Raw genomic sequence first — 10,360 nt, 5'->3', positions numbered from 1 at the left:
ATAAAAATTAAGATGGATTTTGATTTACTAAAATACAATAAAAGAATTAGAAAAAGAAAAAAAAAAGACATTTTTAATGTTTTTAATAAATTTTTTAACTAAACAGAATGAATGTTGATGCCACCAGTCTCAGAAATCACCTGTTAAAGAGTGTTAGGGTTTTTATATAGTTCAACTGAAGAACTTCAAAGTTTAGCTCAGAAAACTCTAAATAAAAAACATCCAGCAAATAAATAAATTCAGCACTTTTGCTTAATTTGAAATATAAACCAATTTAAACAAACCCTTATTTTTCGGAAAAGATTTATATAATCTTACTCAAAAAGCAGAAAAACAATCCTGTTTCTTTTTTTGTCTTACTCTTGACACTAAAGATGTTGCAAGTCTCGATCGTAAATCGAATTGTATTTTAAAACATTAAATGAAATCATGGGGAAAGTGAAGCGATGCATCCTACTGCATCTCATGTTTATGTTAAAACAGGGTTCCTTCTAGTTTATTTAAGTTAAATTTAAGACTCTTTATTTATTGATTTGTTTATTTCTCCATGATCAAAACTTTAGCTTCTTGCCTTGTTGTTTGCGGTCTGTGTCGCAATGCTTTTGCACACTTTTCTCTTCTTTTTAAAAGCGTTGGAGAGCGTAATGGTGCATAACAAATGGTCCTGCCGCTCTTTATTTACATTTAATCAAAAAATTGATGATTGAAGAAAATTAATTTTTGATGAGAAATGTTACATGGAAAAGTTTCAAACATCACAATTTTTAAGGATCAAATATCAAAATTTAAGATTTTTTTTAAGGTTTTTTAAGGTATTATTTCCAAATTCTAAAATTCAATACTTTTAAGACTTTTTGAGACCCTGCAGGAACACTTTTGAAAGTATCAAACACAAAGGATTGTATTTAAAAGGGATTTGGTATTAGATGTTTTTATTACATGACGCCAGGCTTGGAATGAGCCAAGTGAAATGTTTCTCTTCATTGTTACTTACTTATTAGAAAATAAAAAATCTAAACTTTTGTTTTTTTGTTGTAACACACAAATCTCATATAAAACGGAAACAAAACCATGGCCCAAAAGGTTTTAACTAAATCATGGGGAATGTGAATCACTGTATCCCTAATTAACAAAATGATTTGACTCAAACTGTGGACGAAAATCTATGTGAAGTTGGCTGGTCGATCTAAAGTTGGACTACAAACCTGCACCACACTTCAAACTGGATTCCTCCTCCGCGATTCAAGCTTTGACTTGACAAAGAGCTGAGCAGCAGCTTCTGAACAGGCACCGCCTCCGGAGCCAAAAGAACGTGAGTCTCTGTGTGACCAAACACCGGGTCTGGTATGCAGAGGGTAGTGGTTGTGCGAAACGGCTTCAGGTCTACACCTGTTGGGGATAAGTTACTTACAGCACTGCTTAAACAGAACAGAAACTTCACATGAACATAGCCTTACTGCTTTCTATGAGACTTTGGTCCAGATTGGAAGGAAGACCCTTCTGATGAGGAAAAGTGTACTGGATATAGCAGTCAGCCTCACCCCACACAGTGGACTGCACAGGCGTCAGCCCGCTCACCTTCTCCACTCGTATCACAAACACATGCTCCCTCAGGATTTCCATTGGTGCAGTTTTTACCTGCAAAACAAACATGGAAATTAAAGAGGAACATTAGTCTCTTGAAGAAGAGCCTGGAAGCAACACACTGAAGAAACACTTACCTTTGAGTGTGAATGTGGCTGCAGGTCGAGTAGATGAACCGGCCTCGTGAGGTGCGACAAAGAGCCGTTCTCTTCATCTCTGGCTCTCTGGAGGGAAACGATCTGTTCTGAGCGACCCATTGCCAAAACAACCCTGAGGTTTCCTTTGCAGCTACCAGAGAACACATCGATGACGGGCATGTAGCAGTCCACTCCCAAGACAGGGAACTGAGCCTGCAGCAGCAGCTGGGTGATTGTGGGGTCCCTGAAGCAGACACACAGCCACCGGTTCATATTGAAAGATGATTTTGAAGGAAAGTTTGACTTCTTCATATTCAGAAATAATTACAGTATTTATCAACTGATGAACAATTATTATAAAAAATGTAGTAATTCCCCCTTTTTGATACAGACTACCTGGAAACTAAAAAAAAAAATAAATAACTACAACATATTCAGTCAATCTAAGGAGAGTTTACTTCAGTTTTTGGTTAAAAAGAAAAATATAGTAAAGTTTGACACTTACCTGAATGACATGTAAAACTGATGCAGAGGTAGTTTGACGAGGCCAAGAAGCTGGTCCTCCACAGAGCTTCCTACTTTCTGCCAAACTTCAATCACCATCACATTGTTTTTCATCCTTTCCAAGAGTTTGGGTGTTAAGGTCACAGGTGTCACCTAAGACAATAAAAAAAAGAAAAAAAATGTAATATTTTTTTAAATCAATAATTTTACAGAAAGCTGTTGAAAAGGGGGAGTTGATTCATCAGTTTCTAAATCCTTTTTAGTCACTACTAAAACAAACAACAAATAAGATAAAGGGAAAGTACTGATATATAAGAGACATTTAGTTTTTTGAAAGTTCCAAAAGTCAGTAGAAATTCTGCAAATAAGCGGGATTTTTCTTTTGGGAAACTCTTGCTTTACACTCAAGGATGTGTGGGTCTGAAAAAGAAGGATTTAATGAACTAACCTGAGCAAAGTTGAACTTTGGGTTTGTCTGACTCCAGCTGACGACTGAACGTGCAGTCTCATCGCACCAGAACAGCTTGCAGTTTAAGTAAAAGTTTGGAGTTTGCAGAGTTCCACAGCTGAAGTTCTTTCCATCTGGAACCATGAGTAAAGTGTGCAGCAGGACCATGGGCTCCTCTTCCTGCAGCCACAGTTCAGGAGGAGATGTTTGAACTCCAGGATGAGAGCTGGTTTCTTTGGGTGGCTTCTGAGGAGAAGTCTGTTCGTTGAACCTGGAGACTTCTAAAAATCGTGGTGAGGATGCCTTCTTGTTGGTTTCTTCATTTTGAGATGGATTTTTTCTAACAGGGCTGGGAGAAAGTTTTGATGTGTCTGTCCAAGACAGGTTTTTCTTCTTCTCTGACAAGAAGTCTCTACTGTGTCTTCCAAGTTCTAGCGACACCTGTGAAAGAATCCAGATGATTACAAAACTCCACCAGATCACTACCAGTCATTACAAATCATAATAATTTACCTTCAGATGTGAAATCTCTTGGTTTCCTACATTTCCCTGCATGCTTTGCACTGGCAAAACAACAGAGTGCCTGAGCTGGCTGCTCTGAAGCAGGTTTCGCATTGGATAAACTGCCTCGCCAACAGCAACAGGCTGCAGAAAATGAAGCAAAAATCTTTAACTTCAGTTTTATCACATTTTAGTGCAACAAAATGACAACATTTCTGAATAAAAGGGCTTTTAATAAAACTTCAATTAAGTAAAATAAATGCTACTCGTGTAAATAACAGAAATTTCTGAACATAACCATCAACTAATGTTATTATTCAGAGACACTTACTTTCTTCTGGTTGTAGTTTCGAGAATAAATTCTGAACTTCAGTTCTGTTTCCTTCCAAAGTTTAAGTGTCACTGGATCAAAGTGGACCGGAAACACAGAGATCTGCTGGAACTTTACAGCTGATGAACACACAAGTGTTAGTTAAATCAAAGAATAAAATTGCCAGTAAAAATATGCTTCATGAATAACATTCCAGTCTTCCACACCTCCTCCTTTCACATTACTGGAAGCAGCTCTGGTCACTTCTACATCTCTTGCTTTACTGCGATTGTCCTGATTGGACATGGAAGTTGTTGGAAAGACGTATTCAACAAAATAAGTGCTGGTGAGAAATTTAGAGATATAATGTATTTTAATACAGATATCTATTATTTTTTTTAAATAAAAATCACAAATTGCATTTACCACTTCTTGGAGGTTAATGGTCGAGGAGGTTTGCCTTTATGAAGGATCTTTCTTGGTGAGGCGTTTGAGGCACCAACAGTCAGGGAATCTACAGAGACTCTCACCAGTCGCATTGAACTTAGCAGAGATGACCGCTCCTCATTGAGGGAAGGATGAACTCCAGCAAGACCTGAAGACTGACGATGCCCTGCATTTGGACTAAGCAGAACAAAAAGCAAAATAAAAGGTTGTTCTTAAATGCAATCACAGTACTTCATTCTAAAGTCACAGCAAAAATAAGTATTTTCATGTGACGACTTCTTTTTTCACATAATTGTCAAACGGTTGTTTAGGACTTTCAATATATCAAAATCTTTTATAGGTGAAGGAAAATCATCAATAATGAGAATCACAGATTATTCAAGACAGATTTACTTAAAGACAGTTCTCAGAAGTTCTTACCCGCTTGTGTTTTCCGGTCCAATCTGTTCCAGATGCTTTCTGTGATTTTTAGATACATTTCTTCCATGACTCTCCTCCTCATTATCATCTAGTGTGGTATCTGAGTTCTAAGACAGAAGATTGAATCAGTCATCTGCCAGAACCCTTAATTGAAATTCCACAAAAGTTATCTACCTACAGGAACTTTGTAGAATAAATTTTCTAGCAGGCTCTGGTCATAAAGGGGATTGTTTTCCTCACAAACGCTGCTGTGGGCGGAGAGAGATTCAGGAGAGGAACCTTGGAAATCCAACAAAGGCAGAGGAGATGTGATGGAGCTGCAAAAAAGAACATTTTTCTTTTTAGAAAAATGATTTTAAATTGTAAAAATGAATGAAAAGTATATACCTGCCAAGGAGGAGATCTACTACTCTTTTGTCTATGTCTGTCGGACAGCTCAAGCCACACTCAGTGGCTTCATCAGTGGCCTTCTGAGCTGAATCCATGTGCAGGATATCCTGAAGTAACGCAGCAGAAGTAGAAGGAGACAACCTGGGAGCACACATAAAAAATAAACTGTTATAATTACATCCAATTACCAAAATTGCATGATCTTCCCAGGATTGTTATAACCCTTACTTGTTTGACATCCCTGTGTTGTCCTTCAGTAAAGGTAAAGGAGTATCAGTGAGAGCTGTGGAAGAGTCCACATCACAGTTCAAAGCTGACATCGCCATTGCATTTCTAAGCTTGTTTCCACGCTCTAAAACGACTGAGAGAACACAAAAATGAAAAGTTTGTCAAACTTTAAGAATAAAAATGTGGAGTTCTGTACATTTTTGACACGATGCAACAAACCTGAGATGATATCAGAGCTTCTTTGCTCGTGAGAAGGCTCTTGATTAGAGGAGATCCCAACAGTTTCAGTTTGCGGTTTGTTTAATGCAGGCGTCAAATTCTCCTCTGTGTGTTTCTGGATATTTTGGAAATATAGGTGATCTTTTCCCCTGAAAAGATTGCAGCAGGTTTAATGTTAGCTGTCAGCTCAAATGAAACAGTAAGAGGGTCTGACAAAATCCTTTAAAAACCTTGGCGTGTTTCCCCCACTGCTTCCAGCTGATTCTTTTCCACTGCCAGCTGACTTGGATCTGTGCTGCAGGCCATCAATGCTGGTGTTTGCAGTAGGTCCTGAGCTACTGTTTTCATAGGCTTCCATGAGAGGCTCCAGACTCAGGGAAACCTAACAGGTTTTAAATGAAGATTTAAATGAGATTGTACTCAACAAAACGTAAAACATAATGAGACAAAGGAATTTTTTGATGAGTATAAACACCACAAATAGCAGTCCAGTTACAATCAAAAACTAAAAAAAGGATTAAAATGTAATCTTTTTTTGAGTGCTCTAATCAAATTTGATTTCAAATATCTTCTTACCTGCAGCTCTCCCAGCTTTTCAGATGTCGGTGACACAAGAGTGTAAAATCCACTCACTGGTTGTGACAGAGACAGATGGGAGATACCAGGCACTTGAGCCCGAGCGACTGGTAAATGATCTGACTTTGTTAGGACTTCCAGCATCAAAGAGCCCATATCTAGTTAAAAAGAAAAAGAAACGAGGACTTGAAGATTACAGCAAAGCTAACTTAAATTTGTCTGTGTTGTCTTAATTACCTGTGAGATATGAGGTTAACTGCTTTGGGCCACAGCGGACAGGAAAATAAGAGGTGGTCTTAATATTTTTCTGTGAAAGCTGAGATCCATCTCTTGGGAAAAAGTGCGTCCCGTCAGATGACTCTCCCCACCAACGCAACCGAACGAATGTCGGAGAGGGAACCTTTTGGACCGTCCATAACATCCGGCTTATCGTCACACACAAGAAGCATCTCAGCTGGCCCTCAACAAGAGGGGGAAGGCTCGTCGATGGGGACACATCACTGGAAACTGAAAATATATTTTTGGGGGGTTTCAAATCAACTTCAAAACCCAATTTGGTTACAAAACATGACTTGTTTTAAAGATATAGATGCTAATTGATGCAGGTGTGTTATGTTGCAAAGCAAAAATATTTAAATCTGTTGTTTCCATCACTTAATTTAACCAAGGCATAACCTACAATATGATAATGATCCTTACAGAGGTTTATGGGAAACAAAAATAAAAAACTAGGAAATCTTTATGGCAAAAGTTATACTACAGGGGCACAGATTAAAAGAAAAAAAGCTCAGAAAGTTTTCACATTTTTTTTAAACTAAAATAATGTATATTTGGCAGACTGCCTTTCTTCATTCAAAGTTACAGATAAACCAATTACATAGGCTTTGTAGTGTGAAATGATTATACAACATGTATTGTAAACAATATTTGTCAAAGGAAAACTTTTTCATTAAAGGAACATTAAATTATATACAAATATCACATATAACACTGACAATGAAGCTTTGTAAAAGACAGAATTAAACTCAAGAACTTGTGAAATCCTAAAAACTTTTGAAGAAAAGGGATAATGATTTACGGTATTTTAAGGATAAATAGCTTCAAGATTAAGTATACTTTTGTGTAATAAACTGTGGCTTTGGCTTTAACATGAACAGAGTAAAGATTAGCTAAATAAATGTTGAATAATGATCCAAAAATTCACCCTGGATTAAACTGTTACCTTCACTTAAGTTACTAAGTACTTTTACAGCAAATATAAGGCAACAGTGACAGCTGACGTTAAAAGCTACTTATCACTAGCATAACAGTAGCAACAAGCTAATCTGTTTACCTTTCTTTTTGCAGCTTCCAGGTTTCACAGGCTTCAGTTTTCTGCTCTTCATCTCTCAGCGCAGTAAAAACCGACTGTATGTGACAGTCCTATCAAGGAGGCTGTTTAAAATGTTACTATTCATTTTTAGCACACTCTCCAGCTAGGAAACTACTTAAATGAGCTGCAGACATGCAAACTACAGCGCGAAAAACTGTCTCCGAGCAACAAAGTGTCGAAAAACTTCCCGCTTCCGCTGCCGCGTCGGTTGGCCGTTGCATTCTGGGTAACTGAGTCATTAAGGGAAAAAAAGCATAGAACACCGAGTGTTTAAAATGACATTTGTTTTAAAATAGATAGTTCATAAAGACCTGTGGATAGAAAGTTTTTAACATCTAACCATAGGCTATCATGTACGTCTTATTTACATTTATTTGTATTTATTTTACATGCAGAAAAGACACAGAAAACAACAACAACAAATAAACAATAAACTATTTTAAGACAGGGCTAGAATACCCTTTAATTTTACTATTTTTTTTCTCTGCAAATTTACATTACAAAACATTATTGAGCAGTTTTCTTTTCTTGTTTTTTATAAAGTCCAAAAATAGTTAGTACCTCAGTGTTAAACAAAAATTGCAATGTCTTGTTTTTCTGTTGTCATATTTTGCTAGCTTTATTTAATTTCTAAATCCCACCTGAAATATAGCCTGGATTCTAAAACAAAATAATGTGAATCAGTAATTACACATCAAGAGTGTAACATGCAATCATGTTTGCATTGATAATGCTGTTTCTGTTTTGTTTATATTTTACAGTATTTAAAAGTTGGACAGTGAAGATTTCCATTTACTTGTGGAAAACTAAAACTTATTTATGTTTTAAACAAAGCTGTTACGGACTGAGCTTTTTATTTACTGTGATAATTTTTTACTCATGACGGGTTGTGATTGCAGCCTCAAAATCCTTTTGATTAGTTGTAAAATCACAATTTATTGAATTTTCTTTAGGCCTTCTGATAAGCTAGAGACTATCATTGAAGGTAATAAGCCAACGCAGAATCCACACAAAACAACAAACCTTCCTGACATCTTTTTCTTGTATTTTCCTAATGGCATCCATCACCTAGTTTGGGGGCAACAATAAACCTACAACAACATTTCCCATTATTCAATGTCACCTCTTCCCTGATTCTGCAGTTGAAGCCCAGGAGGTGGCAGGTAGCTCTTTTCAACACCTTTCTATCTTATCTGACTTTTTCCCAGAATCATTTGGATGACCTTTTTCTCTCCACACTTGTCTCGATCTTCTCTGTTTTGAGTTATTTCCAACAGAAGTACTCAGGTTGAAGTAGCAGAGTATTTGAGTTTCTATTCTTTCACATAATTGACACACTTCTCTATTCCAACAAAAAAGCTGCTCTTAAATGACTGATTAGTTGTGATCTCGAAAACCGTGTAGATACTCATGACATTAATATAGAAAAAAAAAATTGTAAATGCAACTGAATACAATTGACAGACTAAAACATAGAAATGACTGTGAATGAAAAAATAAAATCCAAAGCAGTAAAAAGAATATATGAATCTAATATCATTTTTCAAATCACCAGCAGAGGGAAGCACTCGTCTATAAAAAAAAAATAAGATATGTGAAATTAAAGTACATGTGTCATGTCATAAGTGATTTATTTATCCTGGATATGAATTTTTATTCATTGAATTGTTGGCGGTCTGTTTCTTTTATTTATTTTTTCTTTTTCTAAAGAGGTTGCTCACCAAAAGATTGTCAAAGGCTCTTTATTGATGATTTTCCTTTTTCATTGGTTGTACAATTTATTTTGCAGCAGAGGACATTTATATCAAAATTATTTACAGATGAGCAAGATTTACAAATAGGCTATAACATTGGATTTTCAGGGTGCATGGACACTGAACTACTACGCTTTTATGACAGAAGAACACGTCCTTCAAACAAGTTGCCAACATTTTCTCTTGTGTCTATTTTTGAAACTAACTATAAAACAAGAATTTGAATGATAACTGTCTTTTGTAAATGACACAGTGTTTTAAAATGACATGGCAAGGAACGGTGTGAGATGATCTGAGAAAATCACACACTCCTGCTGTTAGGTGTCCACACAGGAATGCACAGCAACCATCTGGAGCACGTCTCCCTCATGCATTGTGTGTTTGGGAGGACTAGATGAGCTGGGAGAAAAACGCCTCTGTGGACAATCAAATGTATTATTATATGAGAGACCTGCCAGCGGGATATTCACAAAAAGCTAACATTGGTTTGTTTAATTGTCCTAGAAGAGATTGAAAAACTGAAGAAAAAACAGGTTAAATTAATAAACCAAATTTTACAAACAATTTGATTTTAATCAACAAAGTCAAGCTACTGTATTAAAAACCCATTTCGATGAAAATTGTGTTTTTGACATCTTTTTGTAGAAAGTCTTGTAGAGAGACATATATATAGAAAATTGAGATTAAAACAGCATTTCTCAGTATTTCTTTATTAAGTAGTTGGGAATCAGGACAAGATGACTAAATGCAGGTGGAAAAATATCGTAGATGTGACGTAAGTGCTACAGTCAGCGGGTCAGTCACTTCCTGCTCAGCTTAAATCTAATGCATCTACTTGTAGACGACTAAATCCATGTAAGCCTTTGTTTTCCTCCTCTGAGCTTGCACCAGGCTCAAAACTATATGGCTGGATAGCGCCAATATTGATGTGTATTTTTGTTGCACTGGTAATGCTAGGTTGACGTTGTGATGAACCGTTAACTACCGGAACAAAGTATAAACAAAGAAATGATGGAGAACAGTCCCACCATTGACTGAATATTCACTGGACATATCAACCCCTCTCCTCACATGTTCCAAATAGGAAGTACCTTCCTGTTCCAAGAAGTCAAAAACCATATAGACTACTATTGAAAAATGGACAGTTATTCAAGTTATAAACGGACCAATCAGATGCTTCAGTAAAAGTATGTGGTGCCCACTGGTCCCACCTCGAAGCCCACTTTCAGGGGTGGGGACTTCCAACAAACTCACTCATGATTGGTGACAGTGGTTCCTCTAAAAACATGACAGACTGACTTGGACCAGTCACTTTTTCATAATGGCGGCGACCGTATTAGGAAGCCACGGTTTTGGCCTGATTTCGTGATGGCCGCAGGTAAGGCATTTTCTGTGGGTGACATCAACATCTCGTTTTGTCCAGATTAATATACGTCTATGATTTCCACACATGACTAGGAGACAAAATTG

At 36.8% G+C, this 10,360-nt stretch overlaps 1 protein-coding gene across 1 annotated transcript in view; it reads right to left on the bottom strand.

The window, feature by feature from the left end:
• Nucleotides 1–7,343, bottom strand: part of c2cd3 (C2 domain containing 3 centriole elongation regulator) — a gene marked incomplete in the record, with an annotated part of 16,362 nt that extends 9,019 nt beyond the window's left edge. Inside the window, 18 exon segments of the mRNA XM_024277232.2 lie at nucleotides 1,206–1,389; nucleotides 1,458–1,638; nucleotides 1,722–1,965; nucleotides 2,227–2,378; nucleotides 2,674–3,114; nucleotides 3,187–3,318; nucleotides 3,506–3,624; nucleotides 3,712–3,827; nucleotides 3,911–4,108; nucleotides 4,352–4,458; nucleotides 4,530–4,668; nucleotides 4,739–4,882; nucleotides 4,970–5,102; nucleotides 5,189–5,337; nucleotides 5,419–5,570; nucleotides 5,765–5,922; nucleotides 6,002–6,271; nucleotides 7,098–7,343. Coding sequence (XP_024133000.1) covers nucleotides 1,206–1,389; nucleotides 1,458–1,638; nucleotides 1,722–1,965; nucleotides 2,227–2,378; nucleotides 2,674–3,114; nucleotides 3,187–3,318; nucleotides 3,506–3,624; nucleotides 3,712–3,827; nucleotides 3,911–4,108; nucleotides 4,352–4,458; nucleotides 4,530–4,668; nucleotides 4,739–4,882; nucleotides 4,970–5,102; nucleotides 5,189–5,337; nucleotides 5,419–5,570; nucleotides 5,765–5,922; nucleotides 6,002–6,271; nucleotides 7,098–7,149 — 3,071 coding nt within the window.
• Between the last annotated feature and the right edge of the window lie 3,017 nt (nucleotides 7,344–10,360).

The sequence above is a fragment of the Oryzias melastigma genome, linkage group LG13 (assembly GCF_002922805.2).
Source record: "Oryzias melastigma strain HK-1 linkage group LG13, ASM292280v2, whole genome shotgun sequence".
NCBI lineage: Eukaryota > Metazoa > Chordata > Actinopteri > Beloniformes > Adrianichthyidae > Oryzias > Oryzias melastigma.
Note: the sequence above shows the minus strand (reverse complement) of the source record. Positions and strands in the feature narration are given on the sequence as shown.